Here is a 24,932-nt window from a genome sequence, read left to right on the forward strand (position 1 = left end):
TGTGGCATCCAGTGACCCCAGAGCCCAGGCTGAGCAGTCAGGGCTGCCTGGGCGGGGGCCGGCTGAGCTCACCTAGGGCAGGGGGGACTCCCTCTCCTGCACTTCTTTTTGGGCTCTGCGCTCGCCCATCCCACCACCCACACTAAGTCCTATTTTATACCACTCTCCCTTCCCTCCTTCATGGCCACACAATCTTGGGTGTTCAGACTGCTGATGCCCATGGAATGTGGAAAGATGCTTTGACTGTGGGGAATCTCTGATGGTTCACGCTGGTTTTTTTTTTAACATGTAAGGGTTGACATCTTTATTTTTAAAATTTGTATTGGAGTACAGTTGCTTTATAATATTGTATTAAGTTTCTGCTGTACAGAAAAGTGAATTGGCTATATATATTCCCTCTTTAATTGGATCTCCTTCCCATTTAGGTAACCACAGACCATTTAGCAGAGCTGATGGTTCACGCTTAAGAAAACCTGTTCCCAGGACAATTCTCCTGTATTGTTAGGGCTAACTTTAGACATTTCCATTAACAGTGAAACCTACTATCAGAATACTCCAGAGGTAGGGGGCAAAAACCTCTCAGTTTGGGGTCAAATTACAAGTTAATAAGAAAAGTTGCTAAAGAGCTCTGGAAACCTTGGTTTAGGGGCTAAAGAGGAAATATTTGAAGCCAAAGAGGAAGGTGTCTAGTGCTTAGTTGCCCATATTTACATCTTACTCCGTTCATTGAGGGTCTCGTCTCAATTCAGTCTTGTTTTCAGGAACTGGGGGGAGGTTTAGGTCTGTAATGCTGGAAGCAAAAAAAAAAAAAAAGAACCAAAAACTCACAAATTACTACAGATGGTGGAAATAATTTTATTTTTTCAGAAGAGAAGCAGCATTTACTGCCGGGAATCTGGGTCAAGCTGCCCTTTAACTCCCCTCGTGTCCAAGAGAGGCACGGCCTCAGTTCTGGCCACACTGCTCTCCAGTCAGAGGAACAAGCAAAGGCCACCGAGTGAGGAAGTGAAGCTCTTCCTTACTGTCCAAGGGTTTCAACAAGCCCTGCCTGGAGAGTTTGGACAGCGCGCTTCCCACGAGGCCCAGCTGGAGGCAGGACTTGATGTTGGGTGCGGGTGCAGGATTCCTGGCCCTCACAGCCTCCGTGCCTTCCTGGGGCGGCAGCCGTTGTGTGGGATGGGGGTGTTGTCTGTGATTGAGATCACTTCCAGGCCCCCCATGGTCAGGCCCTTGATGGCAGACTGGAAGGAGCAGGAGGAACAGGAGGATGGCATGGACCAGAGACAATGCCCCGGTGTGTCCAGACAGGGCTCGGAGAGGGATGGGGGGTGGGGAGGCGCTGGCTCTGACGCCTACAATCCAATCCCCTCCAAGAGGCTTCCTACTAACCCCTCCCCCAGGCCTCAGCGCTGCCCAGGTCCCCAGTCCCACCTGCCACGCCCCACCCTGCACTTTACAATCTAAAGACAGAGACAACTGTAAACCTCAACACATCTTAAGCATTATGCTTTTGTAGTTTCCTCTGCTTGGAATGTGCCCCTCACCCCCAAACTCATAAACACACCTGGCTAGTCCCTTGTCATTCTTGAGAAATCAGTAGAAATGTCCCCTCTTTGGGGACACTTTGGTGATCACACCCAAGGGGCTCCCAGCACCCGGGGCACAAGCTTCACTGCCGCACCCACGAGCCTGTCCCGAGGGACTCACCTGTGACAGGCCCCCAGGGACCCCAGTAAGTGTCTGAGGAACTGAAGCTAAGTTATCAGGGCTCACCTGGAGAGGCTCAGTAGACCAGAAGCAACGGAGACAAACTTCAAGCTGTCAGGGAAGGCCGGTCTCCCTCCTCTGCCCCCACCCCAGCTCCCTCACTAACTGAAGGACGAAACGCAAGGCTGGGCTGTGAAGAAGCGAGGTCACTTACCAAGCGTCCGGGCCCCAGGCCCTTGACCACAACTCGGACGTGGGTCACGCCTTTCCCCGTAGCTTTCTGGCGAGGAGCAGCAAGTGGTTAGTGCTCCCGAGAAAGAACCGCAACAACCCCGCCCCTTGCTACTGCCCCCTGGAGTGACAGGGTTATGAGCTCGAGGGGACAGGCACCCACACACGCAAACAGGAGAGGACAGGGAAGGAAGCGGAGGGCAGAGGGCTGCGGGGCAGCACAGACGGTGAGGTCAGCTGGGGGCCCTTTCCGCCCGGGACAGCACTGCCACCTACTGGACACTGCGAAACATCGCTCAGATTGTTCTCAGGTGGATAAATGCAGAATTTCAGACCACAACAATCCCTGGACTCCTGCCTGAGCCTCAATACCCTCTTAAAGAGTGTTCTTTAATCATTTTAAATCTTTCATTACAGTTGAAAGCTTTCTTGATTATAAAGGCGGTTTATTACAGAAGTCTAGAAGACACACAGAACTCACTCAACCCACCACGTGGAAGCCACTGTTTACACGGACATTATTTTTTAAGTGTTTATAACCTGTCTATGTAGTGGCCATTGGTCGCATTTTAATGATCACTAACATAGTGCCATCAGTATTTCGGGGCATGGAGCTTTGTTTGAGGGTCAGGGTCTTCCTTCAGGAGACACTCTGGGTTTGGCAGCGTGAACCTTTGTGGGGCCTGTGTTGTAGCAGACATAGTGTGCAAGCTCTGGGCCCAGACCTGGGGGGTCAGTTCAGGGAACCTGACTGGCTCCACGGCTCTGAGCAAGTGACACACTCTGAATCCCAACTCTTAAAACGGGGGTAATACTGCGGGCCTTCAAGGATTCAAGATAATGAACATAAAGCATCTGGTGTGTAGCAGATCTGCTCTGCTCTGCTCAGCTGTGTCCGACCCTGCGACCCCATGGACTACACCCCGCCAGGCTCCTCTGTCCATGGGACTTCCCAGGCAAGGATACTGGAGTGGGTAGCCATGCCCTTCTGCAAGGGATCTTCCCCACCGAGGGACTGAACTCGTATCTCCTGAGTCTCCTGCATTTGCAGGTGGATTCTTTACTGCTGAGCCACAGGGGAAGCTTGTATAGTAGATACTCCATAAATACACACTAACAGCAGCACACTGCCAATTTGCTTCCAGAAAGATCTGCAGCAGTTCACGCTCAATCTGGTACTGCATGCGTCCTCACGACACCACACCTTCTCCAGATGGACTATCACCACAACCCCACCCCACCCAGCCCTCTGGTCTTTAAATCCAGGAGGCCTTGTGAGACTTCAGCACTTGGCCCCTGCTCCTTCTAACTACCCTCATGTTAGGGGACCCAACAAGAGTTGGCAAACTCTTGCTTCTGAAGGGCTACTGCAAGGACAATCTTCTAGTGATCAGCTGTGCAGAAAGGGGAGCCCAGCACCGAGGGAGCCAGAAAGAACACACATACACACATAGATACTTACCGCTGCGGCAGCTATGCCTGCGGTCTGTGCTGCGATGCCCGTGCCCTTCTTGGCATTCCGAAACCCCTCTGTGCCACAAGAGGCGCGGGCAAGGGGCTGGTGAGCGGCTGAGACCACCTGGATCTGTGTGCTGGGGAAGGAGGGGAGGTGTACAGAATATGATGTCTGTTCAGGGGAGTGAAAGAGCACTGACCTATGCCCAGACAAGCCCCAGTGAGCAAGGAAAAGACCATTAGCTGCTTCCACCCTGAGCTTATCAGATGAGTTTTTTGAACTCCTATAGGAGGCGTCAGGAAAGGTCAGAATCAACCCCTAAGCCTCTGAAAACTGACATGTCGCAAACTCTACAAGGAGCTATTAGGCATGGAAAGTCTGTGTTCCCCCACCTAGATTCATGCTAAAATTCGAACCCCTAATGTGATGGTTCTGGGAGGTGGGGCCTCTGGGAGGCGATGCGGTCGTGAGGGTGGAGCCCTTGTGAGCATCAGTGGCCCCTCAGAGGACCCCAGGGGGCTCGGCAGGCTCTTCCACCCTGTGAGGACAGGAGAAGAAGCTGGCCATCTGCAGCCTAGAAGAGCTCTCTCTAGGACCCGACCCCGCTGTCACGCTGATCTCTGACCTGAGGCCTCCAGACTGTGACAAATAACGCCTGCTGTTTCAGCCACCCAGTCTGGTATTTTGTTGTAGCAGCTTGAGCTGACCGACACCAGTGTCATAATTTGAGGGCGCTGAGTGTCATCCAGAGGAGGGCTGGCGTATTTTCCCCCTCGCACCTTCCCTGCAGACAATGTTTAAAGTAGATTCAAAGTCCTTTCTGGCCTTTGCCAGCCCCCCACCCCCACCAAGAAACTGAATTTTTCACACTGGGTAATTTTTAATGACTTTTCTTGGTAAAGTTTCAAATATACTCAAAAGTGGATACAATGAAGTCTGAACTCCCCTGGGCTCACCACTCAGCTTCAACAATTAATAACTCATATCCAATCTGGTTTCATCTATAAACCTTGTTTCTTCTCCACCCCTCTACTCCCTACTAAGGGATTATTTTGAGGCAAATCTTAGACCCATCATTTTATCTGTATTTCAGTATATATCTCTAAAAGATAAGTAGTCTTCAACAAGTTAAATTAAAACTAAGAATAACTTCCATAAATCCCTAGACTTGCTTTCCACGCCCCCCTTAATCACCCCCCGGTCTCATGGGCTGAAGAGCCCTGGAGAACTCACAAGCAGGGGAAGTGGAGGGTGGTTACAAGGTGACCTGCTGGAGCCAGCCCCGGGCTGGGGCCATCTGCTGTGGGCCTGGCTACGGCCGCCGTTTCCCTCCCACAGCTTCTTGGGTCTTCTACACCAAACAGAAGCACAAGAGAATTGCTTGTCCCCGAGACAACCTCAACAGAGCTCTACAGAGCAGGCCTCTTTAAAAAGGCAAAGAAACAAAGAAAGCTAACCTATTCTCTTATCAGCCTGAGAAGACAGGAACATCCAGGGGCTCTACTCTGGGCATGTAAGATGACAGCTGAAATGCGTCCTACGGCACCTCGCCGGCACCCCACCCTCTAGCCCTGACCACCCACCGTCTCTTGTACTGTTCTCTAAATTGCTTCGCAGGCCACTGCTGACCAAATACCAACCTCACCTCTAAGTGGGGGCTGGTGTGTGAGGATGTCACTGATGTCAGCAAGCTTTCCGCTGCCAACACACAGTTGGGAACTTCCCTGGCACCATCTGAGAGCCACACAGAACGTGAATCTTCCAACCTCGCTCAGCCCCACAAAGGCAGAGATCTGGTCCACAGTGGACCAAGGCCAAATACTTTAAGTTGACCCTTATTTGGAGGTTTCTCTTTGCTTAGTTTGTTAGTAAATCCTATATTCTGAAATAATCTCCCTCATTTACTAATCATCCATCCCCAGTACCAAGACTTAACAACTACACTTTCATGGGAAGACCTTCTGGCCCTAAGATATACTCTAGTTCTGGAGCAGAACCAGAAAACACAATTCCCAAGGATAGCAAAGGAATCTTTAGCAATGTGATATGGGCACCCAGTTCACACTTCCATTGATTCTGAATCAACTTTATAAAGAGAGAGGAGATTGCCCCAAACGGGGAGGAATACTGGGAGCTGTGCACCAGGACCCATGTGACTTGCCCGCCCCTCTACAGGGGAAAGAAGCCTCCACCCCAGCCCTGCCCAGGAGTCCCTGCCCCACTTACTTGTTGTAGGATGCTTTAATGTGTGCGATTGGGATCTCCTCGAATTTCTTTCCTGCCCACCTCAGAGAGCTCTCCTGTCCTGGAACTGGAGGGTAAATGCTGCAATTAGAAGAAAAATTTTAGGTAAAGTTGTTTTTATATTTGTTTTTCAATTAAAAAAAAAAAAAACCACGTAGTTTAAAAAAAAAGCCAACAGCATAGACAAACTGGTAACAAAAGACAGCAGCCCTCTGCCCTGACCTGCTCCTGAGGTTGCTGCCCCCCAACCCTTTTGGTGCTGACAGAACACGGTATCTGTGAACACGGTCCTTCAGTGGCTGTTTCCCCGAGTTGCTGACTCTGGACACAGCTAATGACTTTCTGCTGGAAAGAGAACTTAATACATACTCCCCATCCTCCCTTATCTCTTCTAGTATAATCAGATCACTCTTTTCAGTCCTCTATCAGTTCAGTTCAGTTCAGCCGCTCAGTGGTGTCTGACTCTTTGCGACCCCATGGACTGCAGCACGCCAGGCCTCCCTGTCCATCACCAACTCCTGGAGTTTACCCAAACTCATGTCCATTGAGTCGATGATGCCATCCAACCACCTCATCTTCTGTTGTCCCCTTCTTCTGCCTTCAGTCTTTCCCAGCATCAGGGTCATTTCAAATGACTCAGCTCTTCGCATCAGGTGGCCAAAGTATTGGGAGTTTCAGCTTCAGCATCAGTCCTTCCAATGAATACCCAGGACTGATCTCCTTTACGATGGACTGGTTGGATCTCCTTGCAGTCCAAGAGACTCTCAAGAGTCTTCTCCAACACCACAGTTCAAAGGCATCAATTCTTTGGCGCTCAGCTTTCTTTATAGTCCAACTCTCACATCCATACATGACCAATGGAAAAACCACAGCCTTGACTAGAGGGACCTTTGTTGGCAAAGTAATGTCTCTGTTTTTTAATATGCTGTCTAGGTTGGTCATAACTTTCCTTCCAAGGAGTAAGCGTCTTTTAATTTCATGGCTGCAATCACCATCTGCAGTGATTTTGGAGCCCAAAAAAATAAAGTCTGCCCCTGTTTCCACTGTCTCCCTATCTATTTCCCATGAAGTGATGGGACCAGATGCCATGACCTTAATTTTCTGAATTTTGAGCTTTAAGCCAACTTTCTCACTCTCCTCTTTCACTTTCATCAAAAGGCTTTTTAGTTCCTCTTCACTTTCTGCTGTAAGGGTGGTGTCATCTGCATATCTGAAGTTACTGATATTTTTCCCGGCAATCTTGATTCCAGCTTGTGCTTCTTCCAGCCCAGCCTTTCTCATGATGTACTCTGCATAGAAGTTAAATAAGCAGGGTGAAAATATACAGCCTTGACGTACTCCTTTTCCTATTTGGAACCAGTCTGTTGGTCCATGTCCAGTTCTAACTGTTGCTTCCTGACCTTCATATAGGTTTCTCAAGAGGCAGGTCAGGTGGTCTGGTATTCACATCTCTTTCATAATTTTCCACAATTTATTGTGATCCACATAGTCAAAGGCTTTGGCATAGTCAATAAAGCAGAAATAGATGTTTTTCTGGAACCCTCTTGCTTTTTCAATGACCCAGCGGATATTGGCAATTTGATCTCTGGTTCCTCTGCCTTTTCTAAAACCAGCTTGAACATCTGGAAGTTCATGGTTCACGTATTGCTGAAGCCTGGCTTGCAGAATTCTGAGCATTACTTTACTAGCGTGTGAGATGAGTGCAATTGTGTGGTAGTTTGAGCATTCTTTGGCATTGCCTTTCTTTGGGATTGGAATGAAAACGGACCTTTTCCAGTCCTGTGGCCACTGCTGAGTTTTCCAAATTTGCTGGCATATTGAGTGCAGCACTTTCACAGCATCATCTTTCAGGATTTGAAATAGCTCAACTGGAATTCCACCACCTCCACTAGCTTTGTTCATAGTGGTGCTTTCTAAGGCCCACTTGACTTCACATTCCAGGATGTCTGGCTCTAGGTGAGTGATCACACCATTGTGATTATCTGGGTCGTGAAGATCTTTTTTGTACAGTTCTTCTGTGTATTCTTGCCACCTCTTCTTAATATATTCTGCTTCTGTTAGGTCCATACCATTTCTGTCCTTTATAGAACCCATCTTTGCATGGAATGTTCCCTCGGTATCTCTAATTTTCTTGAAGAGATCTCTAGTCTTTCCCATTCTGTTGTTTTCCTCTATTTCTTTGCACTGATCACTGAGGAAGGCTTTCTTATCTCTCCTGGCTATTCTTTGGAACTCTGCATTCAAATGGGAATATCTTTCCTTTTCTCCTTTGCTTTTTGCTTCTCTTCTTTTCACAGCTATTTGTAAGGCCTCCTCAGACAGCCATTTTACTTTTTCGCATTTCTTTTCCATGGGGATGGTCTTGATCCCTGTCTCCTGTACAATGTCACGAACCTCCATCCATAGTTCATCAGGCACTCTGTCTATCAAATCTAGTCCCTCAAATCTATTTCTCACTTCCACTGTACAATCATAAGGGATTTGATTTAGGTCACACCTGAATGGTCCAGGGGTTTTCCCCACTTTCTTCAATTTAAGTCTGAATTTGGCAATAAGGAGTTCATGATCTGAGCCACAGTCAGCTCCCGGTCTTGTATAGAGCTTCTGCATCTTTGGCTGCAAAGAATATAATCAATCTGATTTCGGTGTTGATCATCTGGTGATGTCCATGTGTAGAGTCTTCTCCTGTGTTGTTGGAAGAGGGTGTTTGCTATGACCAGTGCGTTCTCTTGGCAAAACTCTAGTAGTCTTTGCCCTGCTTCATTCCGTACTCCAAGGCCAAATTTGCCTGTTACTCCAGGTGTTTCGTGACTTCCTACTTTTGCGTTCCAGTCCCCTATAATGAAAAGAACATTTTTTGGGGGTGTTCTAAAAGGTCTTGTAGGTCTTCATAGAACCGATCAACTTCAGCATTACTGCTTGGGGCATAGGCTTGGATTACCGTGATATTGAATGGTTTGCCTTGGAAATGAACAGAGATCATTCTGTTGTTTTTGAGATTGCATCCAAGTACTGCATTTCAGACTCTTTTTGTTGACCATGATGGCTACTCCATTTCTTCTAAGGGATTCCTGCCCACAATAGTAGATATAATGGTCATCTGAGTTAAATTCACCCATTCCAGTCCATTTTAGTTCACTGATTCCTAGAATGTTGACATTCACTCTTGCCATCTCCTGTTTGACCACTTCCAATTTGCCTTGATTCATGGACCTAACATTCCAGGTTCCTATGCAATATTGCTCTTTACGCCATTGGGCCTTGCTTCTATCACCAGTCACTTCCACAACTGGGTATTGTTTTTGCTTTGGCTCCATCCCTTCATTCTTTCTGCAGTTATTTCTCCACTGATCTCCAGTAGCATATTGGGCACCTACCGACCTGGGGAGTTCCTCTTTCAGTATCCTATCACTTTGCCTTTTCATACTGCTCATGGGGTTCTCAAGGCAATAATACTGAAGTGGTTTGCCATTCCCTCTCCAGTGGACCACATTCTGTCAGACCTCTCCACCGTGACCCGGCCGTCTTGGGTGGCCCCACACGGCATGTCTTAGTTTCACTGAGTTAGACAAGGCTGTGGTCCTGTGATCAGATTGGCTAATTTTCTGTGATTATGGTTTTAGTGTGTCTGCCCTCTGATGCCCCCTCACAACAACTACCGTCTTACTTGGGTTTCTCTTACCTTGGACGTGGGGTACTATTCCTTCTGCAATTAAAAAAAACATGGGCTTCCCTGGTAACTCAGTAGTGAAGAATCCGCCTGCCAGTGCAGGAGACACAGGTTTGATCTCTGATCTGGGAGGATCCCACATGTCTCGGGGCAACTAAACCCGTGTGCCCCAACTATTGAGCCTGTGCTCCAGAGCCCAGGAGCCACAACTACAGAAGTCTGAACACCCTAGAGCCTGTGCTCCACAACAAGAGAAACCACTGCAACAAGAAGCCTCCACATGGCAACTAGACAGTAGCAACAAGAGAAAAGCCCATGTAGCAACAAAGACCTAGTATAGCCAAAAATAAATAATAAAATAAATAAATAAAATTATTTAAAAAGTTAAGTCAAACCTCTATTTCTTGCTGTATCAACCACAGATACCTTGACTATCTTTCAAAGACAAAATAAACTTAATGATACTTATAAAGATCATTATTGTTAAAAAAAAAAAATAAATTCCAGTATCCCCTAGAGTGGAGGCCTGCAAACTTTTTCTGTAAAGGGCCAGAGGGTAAATATTTTAGGCTTTGCTGGCCATGTTGCTTCTGTTGCAACTACACAACTTTGCCACTAAGGTGCAGAAACATCCACAGACAACAGTGAGTTAATAGGTGTGCCTATGTTCCACTAAAGTTCTATTTATAAAAATCAGTCAACTGGCCACAGGTGGGTGGGTAGGGGCCAACTTGCCAGCCCCTACGAAGACCAGTGGATATCAGGGTTGGCTGAATGGCAGGACCATGTGACTCTGATGCTTCCATTCTGCCCTAGATTTCTGGATGGGACTTGAGAATCCATTTCTGAAGTAGCCTAGGTGAGTCAGATGTGAACTCAGGGGTTCAGCACACTGGTCCAGACACTGCTGAGTTGAAGACTCCCCGCCCCCCATCCCCCGGTCTCCTCTGTCCTCTGGCTATCTCTTGCTCAGGACTTTTCATTTCAGGTGGAGAAACAGTACTGATAGGGGGACAGGGAAGCCAGGCCTTGGGCCGAGGGGCTTTACCTTGGTTCAGAGTTTTGCTCACCACCTGCGCTTTTTTAACTCCAGACTGAAGCAAACCTGCTGCTGCACTCTGCCCTCATGCACAGATCAGATCCATGTCTGTACCTGCTCAGCCACCTGAACTACAGTGGGTTCTGATCCAGTGAATACTATTATCTGAGCACCATCCTCTCCACTGGCTTTCCTGGAGATATTTAACAAAACAAAACTGTAACCTGGTTGGGTATTCAGGAGTTACAAGCGTATTCTTTCCTGCTCTGCCTGATCTTAGAGATGACCTAGCATCTCGGCAGGTTGCCAGCTTATCAGTTACGCACTGAGATATTCAGTCACTCAGTCAAGTCGGACTCTCTGCGGTCCCATGGACTACAGCCTGCCAGGCTCCTCTGTCCTTGGGATCTCCTTGGACAGAGTATGAGGCTCTGAGATGACATTAATGTTCAAAACCTTATAAGTTCCCCATTAATGATTTCTTCTATGGACTTGCAGGTCAAACACTTAAGCCTTCTGAAGTCTGAACACGCCACCATTATGCCTTTAACAGGGCAAGATTTTCAAACCAGAAAGGATCTAGAGCTTGAACCATTTAACTGAGGATGCAGACACGATCAAGCTTTTAAGCTTCCCACGTCCAGCGAACAAGTGGTTCACTCCAGGGCAGCCCAGGAAAAGGAAAGACAAAGCTTTCTGGTGCTGCTCTGCTGGCTCTTCACACCCATCCTCAAACCACGTGTGCACACACAGCATCCCTTTCACACGGCTGACAGGGACTGAAAACAGCCGGCACAGGTGGCCAGAGGAAAACACACAGGAGTGCCTCCTGTCCTCTCTCCATGTCATGGTTTCTTGACCTCAGTACTACTGACATTTTGGGCAGGGGGATTCTTTGGCTGGGGGGCTGCCCTGAGCACTGTGGGGTGTTTAGCAGCATCCCTGGCCTCTACCCAACTAGGTACTGGCCCTTAAACTGTGACAACTAAAAATGTCTTCAGACGTTGCTAAGAGTCCCCTTGGAGACACAGAGGCCCCAGGCTGAGAACTGCTGGTTTACTTTAATGACTTCCAGCGTCAAGTGGGCCCTCAGCGCTGCTGGCAATTACACAGCGCATCCCCTGTTCAACTACCCGTTCACTGTCCTGGATGACTAGTTTGCACTTTCTTTTGTCCCCTCAGACCTTCAACTCCTTCCTGCTTCCTCGCTGCCAGCTGATGACCTTCACAAAGAAATAGAAGCAATCAGGTTTTCCTTCAGCTCCCACTACTGAACAGCTGTGCCCCCAATCTCTGCCTTGTCTCCGGTGATGACGCTCCACTTGTGTGTCCGCCCCTCAAGGACAGCACTCCGGCAACGTTCCTGCTCCAGTATCGGCATTCTTCCCCCTCTCCACTGCATCATTCCCATCGGTAAAACATGCAGTCATCTCCCCAGTCTAAAACCAAACAGAAGCCCCTGGATGCCAAAGCCTCCTTGAGCTCCTGCCCGTTTCTCTACCCACCTTAAAGGACTGACCATACCTGCTGCTTCTTCCTGTCTTCTATTCTCCCTGAATCCACACCATTCAAACCTTAGCCCCTCATACTCCACCAAATGTGCCCTACTCAAGGTCACCACAAATTCACAATATTAAGTCCTACGAGCAGTTTGGTCATCAGTCTATGGACCAGTCAATCATATCAGCAGCATTTGATATAGTTGATCTACTTTTGAATCACAGGAAAAAAAAAAGTCTCTCCAGGATTTTTTTAGTACTTCTCTGGAAGTTCCTTCTTTCTCTTCTGCTGATTCCTCCTCAGCTCCCCAAATCTCCCCAAAGGCCAGAGGCTCCAGGGTTCAGTCCTTAGACCTCTCCTTCACTTTATCTACCCTTTCTCTCTTGATGATCTTGTATTTTATGATTTTAGACATCATCTAGGGAATTCCTTGGTGCTCTCATTGCCAGGGGCCCTCACTTCAATCCCTAATTGGGGAATTAAAATCTCAAAAGCCATGTAGGGAAAAAAGAAATCATCTATGGAATGAGTCTTCCAAATGTGTACGTCTAATTCAGATCTGTGCCCTCAATTCCATTTCTAATCGCGAATATTATATCTCTACTTGGATGTTAATTAAACATCTCAAATCTATAATTCAAGCTCCTGTAGTCTTCCCCATCTTCACGACAACTCTATCTTTCCAGTTGTTCAGGCCACACATTTTAGAATGTCCCTTCAGCTCTCTCCTTTTCTCATACCTTACATTAACAAATTCTGTTGGCTCCACCTTCTAAGTGCATCTGTCTGACCATTTATACAATCTCTGCAGCTGCCACTCTGGTCCCTGCCAGCATCGCTTCTCACTGAGATTATCTCAGTAGTCTTCTGATTGCTTAGGAGACTTCTCCCATCTTCCAGCCTAGCTCTCCTACAGTTTAATATCAATGCAGTGGCCAAAGGGACCCTTTAAAATGTAAGCATGAGCATGTCAACCCTCCATTTAGAATTCTCCAGTGACTTCCCATTTCTCTCAGAATAAAGTGAAGTCGTCACAATGGCCCATAACGGACAACAGGATGTAACCCTGCATGCCTGACGCACCCCTCACCCTCTTGTCCTCACTGCTCATTTTTACTTCTCACTCCACTGTGGCCTTCTTGCTCAGACACTAGACACACTCTTATAATCTGTCATACTTCTTTTTCTTATTTTCTATTTACTGTCCCCTATCCACTTGAATTTAAGTTTCACCGGGGCGGGGATTTTTTGTGTGTTTGGTCATTGATGTGTCCCCAACACCCTGAACAGTGTTTGACATTGTTGAGTGACCACAACACAATCTTTGATTCAATTCCTTTGGCAGCTCCCCACTGACCACAGTGGGGAGTGAGTAAAAGCCCCACTGTATCTTATGGTTTTAAACATCATCTACATGATGAGTCTTCCAAATGTCTATGTCTGACTGACATCTGTCCCTTGAACTTCATCTCTAATAGCCAATATTGTATCTCCACTTGGATGTTAATCAAATATCTTAAACACACAAATCCAAGCTCCTACAGATTAATGACAACTCTATCTTTCCAGTTGTTTAGGCCAACGGTTTTAGACTGCTCATTATCTACAGATAAGGCTCTTAGCATTCTGATTCCTTCTCACCCTGCTGGCCTCATCTACCATCACACACACACCTGACTACACAACATTCATACTGCGTGCCTTACACAGACTGTTAGCTTTGCATAAAATGACCTTTCATCTTTTCCAGCTGAACTCCCATTCAATTCAGGTCTTAGCATCTCATTATTTTCCTGGCACTCTTGTCTGATTTCCTCAGGAGTTAAGACACTCATGCTTTCATACTTCAAAGCAACCAGCTCTTACTTCCAGTAAACTACTGATCAGATTATGGTGAAAACGTGTGCATGTTTGTCTTTCCTGGTTGACTGTGAACTACTGGTGCGAAGGAATGATCTTCTGCATTTGTACCCTCAGAACCAAGCAGGTTCTTAGTAAACGTCTGCTAAATGCATGTGAAGTACAACTGGCACACAGAGGCAGTGTCCCTGGCGGGAAGCAAGAAGCCAGTTACTGGCTGAGGCTGAGTACGAAATCCACTCTGGACCTTAGACCAACTCTAAAAAGCGCATAACAACCTTTACCTTACTACCGCTTCCGCCCCATTTTGTATCGGAGACCCTGATTCCACGAGGGAAACAAAAGTGGTGATATTTACTATACACCTTTAACATCCATGCATTCATCAAAAGTTCACTGATCCTTACAACCTCTTTCAGTATTCTTTCCACTTTAAGAGGAAAAAGCTGAGGCTCTAAAGTTAATCTGCATAAAGTTCCACAGTGACAAACAGTTGGGAATTCACTGGTGTTCTGACCCTGGAAGGTGGTGCCAGTTGCCCGAGGGCCAGAAGTGGCCCTTACCTGAAGCTGCTGCGGCTCAGAGCTGGAGCCGGAGTCTCCGCCTTCTCAACCTCCTGCTTGGCCGCTGCGTCCTGCATCTGTTGGGCGCTCATGTGGATGGTGGGGCCCGGCACTCCGGCCACGATCCTGCGGAGAAGGAAAGCTCAGGGAGGTCCAGGCCTAAGCGAGTACTAACTGGACTCCAGGAGTCCAAGTAGTTCATGGGACACGGGAAGGAGCGCATTCCCGGGTGACTGTAGGCTCGGAATGAGTAACCACCTTACCTGGTCGTCGGCGGCCAAGCCCATGACCGCAAGAGCCAAGACCCAGCGTTTCTTACAACCTGCATGACTTGAGTTGACCTCAGTCAGCTCCCGTCCGCGGCGGCCGTGGAGCTGGGCGGGGCTGGAGCGGATCCAGCACCACGAGCTTGTGGGGGAGGGCGCAGGGGAAACGCCACCTGATTCCCCTTTCTAACGTACATCAAACGCACATCAAACGTACATCAAAGACTTTTATTCCAACTTAAGTGCTCAATAATAACTATAGTTGCTAGTGTCGACTGGGAATCCTTCCCCCTTCTCCTAGTTTTCTAAGGAGGTCTTCGCCCACCCTTCCATATTGGAATGGTTCGTTCTAGTAGTCCTGGTGGGGGGGGGGGGGGGCCTTAGCTCTTCCCGCCATGCTGCTCCCGCGCTGCCTTGTGGGAACATAGGATTGGCCCAGGACCTCGCCGGGAACCGCGGTGCATTGTGGGAAGTTTGAAAGATGGCGGCGCCCACAAGGCGGACTGTGTTAGGGCTGGCGAGGTGCTGGCGGCGGTTCGAGAGACCCTGGAGTCTGAATTCTCGTAGCTTGACCCTTGCGGCTGCACCGTCGAATAGAGCATCTCCATGGCGCCTGTTGGGTGCGTTGTGCCTGCAGCGGCCACCGGTGGTCTCGAAGCAGTTGACCCCGATGCAGGAAGAGATGGCAGCTCTGCTACAGCAGGTGTGTTGAGGTGCGGGTTGTGGCTTCTAGGTGCAGTTGGGGACGCAGTAGAGGTACGCTGGCTTGGGTTTGATCCTGGCCCACTGATTAGCTTGTGTGACTTTGGACAAGTCCCTTCACTTCTCTGAGCTTCGGTATGCATTCCTGCAAAATGGTACGTACCTACCTTCTGGGTTCCTGCGGTACGTAGTATACGTTCAGTAAGAGGCACGTCGTTTTCATTGATCTTCTCTGTCGTTACCTTCGGCAGCTTTCTGGAGAGGCTCTTCATTTTTTTTCGACATATAGGGATGCGATGGTGAACAAGACGGATTCAGTCCCCATCATAGGTTGTTGACAGTTTAGAGAGGAAAAAGGCTTTGTCATGTGATGAGTTTAAAGAAAAGGCACAGGGCACATCCGTAAGATGTCTGTGATAGAGTCTGTTTATGTGAGGGGCAAGTGAAGAAACATGGACAAAAACGATGTATTGGCAATGAATCCCCATAAGTAGTGATTAAAGATATTGTCTACCTAGAACCTGAGGCGTTTTTGTCTTAGTTACTGAGAGATATAAACTTAATTTCTGTGCTTTTTATTTGGCTGTTAACTTACTCTGCAAACATTTTTAAATCACCTTTTAATCATTTAGCACCCATTTTGTGCAAACACTGTACTAAGTGGTAGGGATGCAGTGGTGAGTAAGACAAACATAGCACTGGTTCTCAGAGGGATTCAGTTTGGTGGAGGGGGTGTCAATCAATAACCAGATAACCCCATGGTTATGGAATTGCAGTCTCTGGTAAGTGTTTTAAAGGAAAACACAGGGTACTGTAATAGTGTTTAACAGGGATGTTAATTTGATTTTAATGGAAGGTGTCAAGGAATATCTTTTAAAATAAGTGATATTTAAATGGAGATATGAAGGATGAGTAGGAATCTCCCAGGAGAGCATGAGGGAAAACATTCTAGAAAGAAGGAATAGCATCTGTAAAATGCCTGAGGCAGGATAGTTCATGGAGAGTGAGACTCTGGTCAAAGACTGACATGACTGGAGGGTGGTGAGTGGGCAGGCACTGCCTGTCCTAGTCCTCTCTTGGTTGTGGCAGTCTTGATGTTTGAATGCATTTTAATATTTCAGAAAATACAGCTCAAGCCCAAGGGGCAGGTGACTTTTTTCCTCTGTTTTCTTTGTGGCGTTTTGATTGTGTGTCTGGTTATGTTGGGTGGTAAACTTCTGAATCTGTCAAGTGCACTGTAACTGTGTTTTATTATTTTTCTTTTCTTCTAATTTTCCCAGTTTGGGGTAGATTTTTGCTCTTTTAATTTTCCCAGATTGAGATAGAGAGAAGCCTGTATTCAGACCATGAACTTCGTGCTTTGGATGAAGCCGAGCAACTGGCAAAGAAAAAAGGTGACCTTTATGAAGAAGAAGATGAGAAGAATATATTGCTGGTACAGGACTTGGAAGACATGTGGGAGCAGAAATTCCTGCAGTTCAAACCTGGAGCTCGAATAACAGGTTTGTGGTCTCTTCAGGCCAGTTAGAGGTAGGAGGGTGGATATTCTGACTTGCAAATAAAGAATACTTGCTTACTGTCTGCTTTGTGTTTTAAATAGTAATTTCAAATGATAAAACTTTTTAACGTGGGAGGAAAATTCTTTTCACAGTTCTTCACATCCATCCTAATATAATATTTTAAAAGTCTGTGTTATTTTTGAGTGGGATGTATGGTTGTTGAGGGAACTGTCCAGGTGGCTCGGTGGTAAAGAATCTGCTTGCCAGTGCGGGAGCTACAGGAGAGGTGGGTTGGATCCCTGGGTTGGGAAGATCCTCTGGAGAAGAAAACGGCAACCCTCTTCAGTATTCCTGCCTGGAAAATGCCATGGACAGAAGAGCCTGGTGGGCTACAGTCTTTGGGGTGGCGTAGAGTCAGACACAACTGAGCGACTGAGCACACATGGGTGTTGGGACAGCTGTGTCTCAGTTAGGCCTCGAGAATGTTATCTGGATTCAACTCCTAGTTTGCTCCTGAGAGTAGGGGAAGTTAAGCCTTACCCACTCGTTTCCTGTGTTTTATCTGAAATCTCTCCCAAAGTAGGGGGTTAAGTTCTTTTATTCTTGTTTCACAGTGAAAACTGAAGTAGAGACTGGTTAAGTCAGTAATAGTGTCAAAACCAAAGAATTAGTAGTGTCTGGGAATTGCTTCTTTCCCAAAAGCTCAAAGTACTTTGTGTTCTGCTCTTCAAAGGAGGAGTGCAGCTTTGGGTTTCTTCTTGTTAAATTTTAGTTTGTTCAAGATTATGGGACTCTATCCTGAGAGAGGTCAGAATTAGAGAGATGAGGTCAGGGTTCTAATTTGGTTATAAGTTCTTTGAGGGCAAAGATTGTGGCCGTGCCTTAAAGGAGGATCCTAAAACCCTAATCTTTTTGGTTCTGGCAGAACATGCTCCTCCTGTCTCCTGTGACCCCCCCATCTCTTCTATACAGATGCCGACGTAAAGAATGACCGAAGCTCGCTGCACCGGAAGCTTGATAGGAACCTTATTCTGTTGGTCAAAGAGAAGCTTGGAGACCAGGACGTTTGGATGCTGCCCCAGGCCGAGTGGCAACCCGGGGAGACCCTCCGCCGAACAGCTGAACGAACCCTGGCCACACTCTCAGGTGAGCTCTCTGCCTCACTGCTAAATCCCTCAAGACACACTCCAGACTCAGCCTCAGGATTTGCAGGCTGACTGTGGGCCTGGCTTTTAATAGTAGGCTAATGGAAACTTGGGCTTCCCAGGTGGCTTTGCGATAAAGAATCTGCCTGCAATTCAGGAGACCCGGGGTTCAATTACTGGGTTGGGAAGATCCCCTGGAGAAGGGAATGGCAACCCACTCCAGTATTCTTGCCTAAAGAATCCCATGGACATAGGAACCTACCTGAAGGATGGAGAGTTTCAGCCTCTGCTCACTAAAGCTTGTCTTCCCAACAAAGTGCAAAACATTCACTGCTCAGTTTCCAGCTTTGCATCCTCTAAAATTTTTCAATCTATAAAAATAGGTGATTCTAGTACTTTTTCTGGCTTAAGTGGCCCAGATCTTCTTTGTGGCCCAGTATCAAAATATTTTGTCATCATAGCTCTGAGAGGTCCTGTTGCCTTCATAGGTTCTACTCGCCTCCCCTTCAGTGGCATTTCTGTCTCTCCACTCGGAGCACCAGCGAAGCTGTTGTTCCAGAGGGATCTGGTAATCAGCACTTACAGTAAAACGTGCTTCAGTTTTTATGGCACTCAGAGTTTCACTTCTCATGGTTCGTGGTTTCCTGTCACAAAAGTGATCAGGATTAGTTACATGGTTTTCTCCTTTCCTACATTTTTGATTCTTAAAATTTATGGATTCTTGAGGAAGTGGATTTTTTGTGTGTGCCTCTACATAGTATGAATCTTTTCCTGATCGGTTTTCCACAGTCACTTCTCTCCCCTCCCCCCCTTTAAGGCAGCATTTTTGTGCTAAGAATTTAGAGGACATGGAATTTCTTTAACTCTGTCACATGTAGAGTATGGTCTGTCATACTCAGTTCTCTCCTCATCTCATCGTTCAGATCCTGAAGAAGTGTTGCAGAACCTGATTTTAGGTGACCCACTGCCTTCTAAAATGGACTTGGAATTTTGGGTGTCTCACTGAAAATGAGATTTTTCATTCCTTGGCCATCTGGTATCATTTTGAGGAAGATACCTTGGTTGGTAATTATCTTTTGCTCCATATTGCTCGGCATTTGACAATATGTGTTGTCCCTGACAGACCTGTGATTTAGATTCTGTCCCAGGGCCCAGCAGAGAGACAGCCAACCAAGAAACGCCCAGACTTTCTCTGAAAGAGGCTCATTTGCTTAACATAAAGCATCGGTGTGGGGGACAGTTCACACATCTAGGAGCCTGCAGAAACACCCTTCGGGGACAGAGGTTGAAGGCACCATCCCTGTGCTGTTCTTTGCCCCCGTGGAGGTTTTAAAATTTGTTCATTCAGAATTGATGCTCCTGCCTGTCTCAGCCTGCTTCTCTTTTTGTCCTTGCAGCCTTGCTTGTTGGCAGCACCACTTAACATATTCACCCAACCAGACACCTCAGGGTTATCTGTGACCTCATCCTGGCGTCCCCTAGGTTCCTGAATCCTACCTGGTCTGTTCTAAAGAGTCCCGTCTTTGCGCCTGCAGCTCTTCAGGGAGTCTTTTCACTTCCCACTAGATCATAGTTTCTGAGCCTTGCCTTGGCACTCTGGAAATTTGGGGCAGGATCATTCTTCGTGAGGGCTTCTGTGGTTCTGTCTAGGTTATTTACTGCAGCATCTCTGGCCTCTATCTGCTTGATTGTAGTATCACCACTTTGGTTGTCCCTAGTGTGACAACCAAAGATGACTCTCAGTACTGCCGGAAATTACCTGGTTAGTGGAATCTCTGTGGTTGAGAACCGCCACCCTGGAGTATTGAGGTAGACACCACACAAGCCCCCTTCTTGCTTTTGTGTTGTCATTTTCAGTGCCGCCAGAATAAGCCTTCTAGAACACAAATCCCTCGTCACTTCTCTGCTCGAAATCTTAAAGGGTTTCCCGTAACGCAGACTTTTGAGCATGGCCTGTGCATACTTTTTGCTCTGGTCCCAAGCTCATCAGTCTTCATCTTGCTGTTCATTCGTGTATGTTCTAAGTCCAAACCTAGCAAACCTTTTGAATAATGTGGTATTTCTTGTGTCCCTGTTTTGGGGCCTGCTTGTCCAAAACGAAGCTTTGGTCCTACCTCATCCGACTGCTCGGTTTTTAAAACTCAGCTCGTACCTTCTACCTTCTGTGGTAGAACCTTCTGGGTGGAGAGGTCGACTCCTCCCTCGGCTCCTGTGACACTCACAGAGTACCCTACCCAGTCTATACAGCAGACATTTTCTCTGTGCCTACTTGTTGCTGGTCACTGTCCAGGCAGTGGGGTCACAGTGATCTACAGGATGTGACGTGGGCCTTCTGGGGGCTTATGTCCTAGTGAAGAAGATGCTCTTCATTCCATTGCTATTTAATTGTTGATTAACAGACGGTTTCTTCTCAGCCAGAATTCTGAAAATACGGATAGGATTTTGTCCTTTCAGTCATCCCAGTTCTCAGCAGAGTACCTGGCACAGAGTAGGTACTTGCTGAATATTTGTTGTTGTTCATTGGCTAAGTCATGTCTGACTCTTTGTAACTCCATGGACTGCAGTACACCAGACTTCCCTGTCCTTCACCATCTCCCGGAGTTTGTTCAAACTCATGTCCATTGAGTCGGTGATACCATCCAACCATCTCCCATCCAAATGCTACCCAGGCCTGACCCTGCTTAGCTTCCGAGATCAGACGAGATCGGGCGCGTTAGGGTGGTGTGGCCGCAGGCCCATCCTCCCATCTCATCCTCTGTGGCCTCCTTTTCCTCTTGCCCTCAGTCTTTGCCAGCATCAGGGTTTTTTCCAGTGAATTGGTTCTTTGCATCAGGTGACCAAAGTATTGGAGCTTCAGCTTCAGCATCAGTCCTTCCAAAGAATATTCAGGGTTGATTTCCTTTAGGATTGACTGGTTTGATCTCCTTGCTATCCAAGGGACTCTCAAGAGTCTTCTCCAACACCGCAGTTCAAAAGCATCAATTCTTTGGCGCTTAGCCTTTTTTCTGGTCCAACTCTCACATCCGTCTATGACTACTGGAAAAACCATGGCTTTGACTAGACGGATCTTTGTTGGTAAAGTGATGTCTCTGCTTTTTTATATGCTGTCTAGGTTTGTCATAGCTTTTCTTCCAATGCTGAATGTTTAATGAATAAATGATATGGTAATGTAAGCACACAACTCCTGTTCTGACTGTGCCGCCAGCGTGAATACTGCTAATGAAACAGCAGCCTCTGTGTGCCCTGTTGATCCTGTCCCGCCAGCAGCCTGTGTGGCCACAGGAGAGGGAGTGAGATGGTGGAGTGAGATGGGAAAACAGGAAGGGCCTTTGCTGCCCCCCAGGCTTCCTCAGCCATCACGCAGAAGTTGGTGGCTGGGTTTCTTCCCAGGATCATTGAGCTCAGATCCTCAGCTTTCTTCTGCTCATTCACAGTGCTCAGTTTCGCCTGCTGGGCACCACATGGAAAGGGTCTCTCCTCCCCTTGGTACTATGCTTTCCTCCCTTGAACATTCCCGTTGCCATAAAGAAGAGTGAAAAGATATATTGGTTTGTTATAGGTGCATAGAAAATGAAATAGCTTGATTTATTTCAAATTCATTAAAATCATAAATAACATGAAATAATTAAAATGACAAAAGAAAGCTCAGGCAGCTCATAACTATAAAAAAGTCAGAGTCTGTTCCTTTCCGTCCGTTTGGCACACTTCCCAGGTATTTCTGCAAGATGGAACTCCTAGAAGTGAAACTAATGGTCAAGGATGGACACATCTAAGATTTTGATAAGGTACCACCAAAGTGCCCTGCAGAACATACTTTTAAAATTTTTGCCCGTCCAGTCAGTAAAAAGAATGATCTTTAGATTAGCAGTTTCCTTTTTTTTTTTTAATTAGGTAGTTTGTTTATTTGGATTAGTGGTTTCTTGGTTAGAGTGGCCATCTCTGCATATTTTTCACGTGGCTATTAGTTTTTCTTTTTCTGCAAACTGCTTGTTTAGATTCTTTGCTCATGTTTATAATGAACCGTTTCTTTCCCCCTTTTTGACTTAATTTAATCCATTTCCCCAGGTCATAGAAAAGTAATATGTATCCATTGAATTAAGTGGAAAATTCAGAAAAGTGTAAAGAAACATGCCAGTGTAATTCCACCACCCGTAGATCCCCACTGCTGACATTTTACATTGTAGGTGAGCTCACATCATACGTGGGCTCCCCATCTAATGCTGATGGTGTTGTTACTGTTTTTAATATTGACAAAAGCAATTCACTGTATATGGTGAAAAAGGATCACAGTGTCTGGTAAATGTAGAACTGTAAGAAGTAATAGGTAATTTTCCCGTCTTAGAGGCAACCAACATGAATAGTTTTTTTGTGTATCCTTTTAGAAATTGCAAGCACATACTTATTTCCTTGGTTCCTTTTCTCATGAAGTGGGCACACTTAAACATGCACACATGTGTATATGTATATACACAGATGGTTACATGCCTTCCTTTTCTTACACAGCTTTTAAGCATATCTCTGTATCAGCAAGTGAAGACGTATCTTATACTCTTAACACCAGTATAATGTTTCACATATGTATGTACTGCAGTTTGTTTAACCAGTCTGTTGGTTTTATAAAAAAAAAGCTGCAGTGAACATCAGTGTACACTCCTTTGCTCACATGCACAAATAAACATATCGAGGAGGGTGAAATTCTAGAAGCAGAATTGTTAGATCAAAGGGTTTGTATAATTAGAATTGACACCTCTTGCCAAGTAGAGCAGTTGTAGTAATTACATCCCACATACATTTGAGAGAACCCAGTCTTCTTTCATCCTTGACGAGCAGTGTACTGCTTGAAGTTTTTGAACTTAAATAGTAATGGTATGTCTTTGTTGTTTTAATTTGTATTTATTGAGTTATTAATGAGTTAAACATCTTTATGAGTTTATAGTTCGTTGATAATTTATTTTCATGGGAACTTGTTCATATGCTTGGTTCATTTTTCTTTCAGAGTCGCTGGCTTTTTCCTCATTGATTTCTAAGTACTATTTAATACTCATATCTTAAGATATTCCTTTGTTGAGTGTGTTGAAAATATTTTTCCCAGTTTGTCATTATGTCTGTGACTTTTTTTATGCTTCATTTTTCTGTGCAGAAAGATTTTAACTTTTACGTAAATAAATATGCCTTTTCTTTTTTGCATTTTGTGTCTTGGTTAGGACTTCCCCTCTCAAAAATGATACAGAAAGTATTCCACATTTTTTTAAACAGTGCTCTTATGGTTTCTTTTTTCTTTAGTGAAGAATTTTAAAATATAGAAAAACTCAGAAAATATTAAACATCCATGAAACCATCATTCAGAATGAACAAACCTTTTGTGAAAATTTTAACTTTGTGTTAGATCTTTGATCTGTAGGGTGTCAATTTGGATATGAGGAGTGAGGTTGTGATCCAGTTTTGTTTTTTCGCTAGCCCGTTCTCCCGGTTCCATTTGGTAATTGATCCATTATTTCCTCATCCTTTGAAATGCTGTGTTGGGGTTGTTAACCCATCGTTATAGATTGCAAAGATCCTCCATCTGTCTTTGCCTTTTAACTTTGGTTTTCACCTTGCAGTAGTCAGATCAGGCCCTTTTCCTACTTTCCACATGATACTCCCTTTAAAAGGGCTGATGACCTTTGCTTTACAGACACCAAGTGTCTCGGTCCTTCGTCAACAGATGGTAACCCGGCTGAGTCTGGAAGCTCAGTGCTCTGACTCCCAGGTGGTGACATTTAGGCTGCCTTGTGGACTTCAGTCTGAGAGCAGTAGCTTGGCGTGAGGAATGGGCCCAGAGAATCTGGGACCCAAGGACCAGGAGCTTTTGGACTGAAAGGAGATGAGGGTCTTCAGGAACGACCCTAGTCCTCATCCTCAGGGACTGCTTTCCCCTCAGGCCAGAAGCGGCTCTCACAGAGACCCCCAGATGCTTTCGGGCACCAGGGTAAACAGGTGGGTGTGTCCTCATCTTCCAATTCTGTTCCCCGCTCCCCTCCTCCTCAGAAAACAACATGGAAGCCAAGTTCCTGGGAAATGCGCCCTGCGGCCACTACAAGTTCAAGTTCCCCCAGGCAGTGCGGATGGAGGGCAGCCTCGGGGCCAAGATCTTCTTCTTCAAAGCCCTGCTGCTAACCGGAGACTTTTCCCCGGCCGTGGAGAAGGGCCGTCATGTGTGGGCCAGCAAGGAGGAACTGGGTGACTATTTGAAGCCAAAATACCTGGCCCAGGTTAGGAGGTTTCTCTTGGACCTCTGACAGACGAGCTGCCTGTGGACAGTGCTCGGACAGGTCTGTGAGCGGGCCTCAAGGACGTGGTGTGTGGCCTCATCTCTATGGGAATATCAAGCAGCAAACTAAGTTCTGAGAAATAAACGGGTTTACCGTTGTGTGGGTCTCGGTTGATTTATCCTTTGAGGACTGTTGTCTTCTCCTCGTGAAGAGAGAGCCATCTCTTAGCGTGTTTTTTTCTTTTTCTCCCAAGCTCGTGATTGAGTAGTATTGCATTGCTTCGTAGTGAATCAGCTGGCTTCGTGGGCCCAGAAAGAAAGAAGGACGTGAATCAACTTTCTAAAAACCTGGAGCTTCTGTGAAAACCTCTAGGTCCATGAAAAAAAAAAAAAACACCTCCTGCTTTGTAGTTTCTTAGTCATTTTCTGTTTTGTATTTTTCTTCCTTCCTACTTGATATGAAAATGTATCAATCTAGCTGGGGAAACCATTCCTTACTTGTTTTCTGTTTGCTTTGCTTCCTTCCCCCCTCCTCCCTTCCTTCCTCTTTGCATTCTTTTTTTTTTTTAAGGCATTTTATATTTAAACAATAGAATCGCTTCTTACCTGTTTTGAAACAGTCATGTGAAGTGAGCAGGGTCAGCCTGTTATCTGCTGTCTCGGGGGTGGGAGTCCTGGTCAGGTGTGACTGGCTGAGGGTTGCTGTAGGTCACTGATGGAGCAGGAGGAGACTGCTTATCCCCTGCCCTATCAGACCTGGTTTCCTTTGAGAAGCCATTCTGGGTTAAACAGCCTGGCCT

General features: G+C 46.4%; 2 protein-coding genes across 2 annotated transcripts; one reads left to right on the forward strand and one right to left on the reverse strand.

Annotated features, from left to right (window-relative positions):
* Positions 1–841: 841 nt before the first annotated feature.
* On the reverse strand, positions 842–14,855 carry MRPS11 (mitochondrial ribosomal protein S11). Its single transcript, XM_043489770.1, has 6 exons — positions 14,534–14,855; positions 14,271–14,396; positions 5,621–5,719; positions 3,401–3,530; positions 1,922–1,987; positions 842–1,241 (listed from the first exon to the last, which is right to left on the reverse strand). Exons 1-6 carry the CDS (start codon positions 14,596–14,598, stop codon positions 1,134–1,136), a joined length of 594 nt encoding a protein of 197 aa, XP_043345705.1. The 5' UTR covers positions 14,599–14,855; the 3' UTR covers positions 842–1,133.
* A 137-nt stretch (positions 14,856–14,992) lies between these two features.
* MRPL46 (mitochondrial ribosomal protein L46) lies at positions 14,993–24,291 on the forward strand. The gene is made up of 4 exons (XM_043489771.1): positions 14,993–15,239; positions 16,554–16,740; positions 17,710–17,883; positions 23,910–24,291. The coding sequence occupies exons 1-4, from the start codon at positions 15,018–15,020 to the stop codon at positions 24,158–24,160; spliced, it is 834 nt and encodes a 277-aa protein (XP_043345706.1). The 5' UTR covers positions 14,993–15,017; the 3' UTR covers positions 24,161–24,291.
* Positions 24,292–24,932: the final 641 nt, after the last annotated feature.

Source organism: Cervus canadensis, chromosome 17 (assembly GCF_019320065.1).
Source record: "Cervus canadensis isolate Bull #8, Minnesota chromosome 17, ASM1932006v1, whole genome shotgun sequence".
In the NCBI taxonomy this organism is placed as follows: Eukaryota; Metazoa; Chordata; class Mammalia; order Artiodactyla; family Cervidae; genus Cervus; species Cervus canadensis.

Coding starts and splice junctions, on each gene's coding strand:
- MRPS11 (XM_043489770.1), bottom strand. CDS start 14,598: ATGCAGGTTGTAAGAAACGCTGGGTCTTGGCTCTTGCGGTCATGGGCT. Junction 14,397..14,533: donor GCTTGGCCGCCGACGACCAG/GTAAGGTGGTTA, acceptor CCTTCTCCGCAG/GATCGTGGCCGGAGTGCCGG. Junction 1,988..3,400: donor CAGGCATAGCTGCCGCAGCG/GTAAGTATCTAT, acceptor GCTCCTCGCCAG/AAAGCTACGGGGAAAGGCGT.
- MRPL46 (XM_043489771.1), top strand. CDS start 15,018: ATGGCGGCGCCCACAAGGCGGACTGTGTTAGGGCTGGCGAGGTGCTGG. Junction 15,240..16,553: donor TGGCAGCTCTGCTACAGCAG/GTGTGTTGAGGT, acceptor TAATTTTCCCAG/ATTGAGATAGAGAGAAGCCT. Junction 17,884..23,909: donor AACCCTGGCCACACTCTCAG/GTGAGCTCTCTG, acceptor CCTCCTCCTCAG/AAAACAACATGGAAGCCAAG.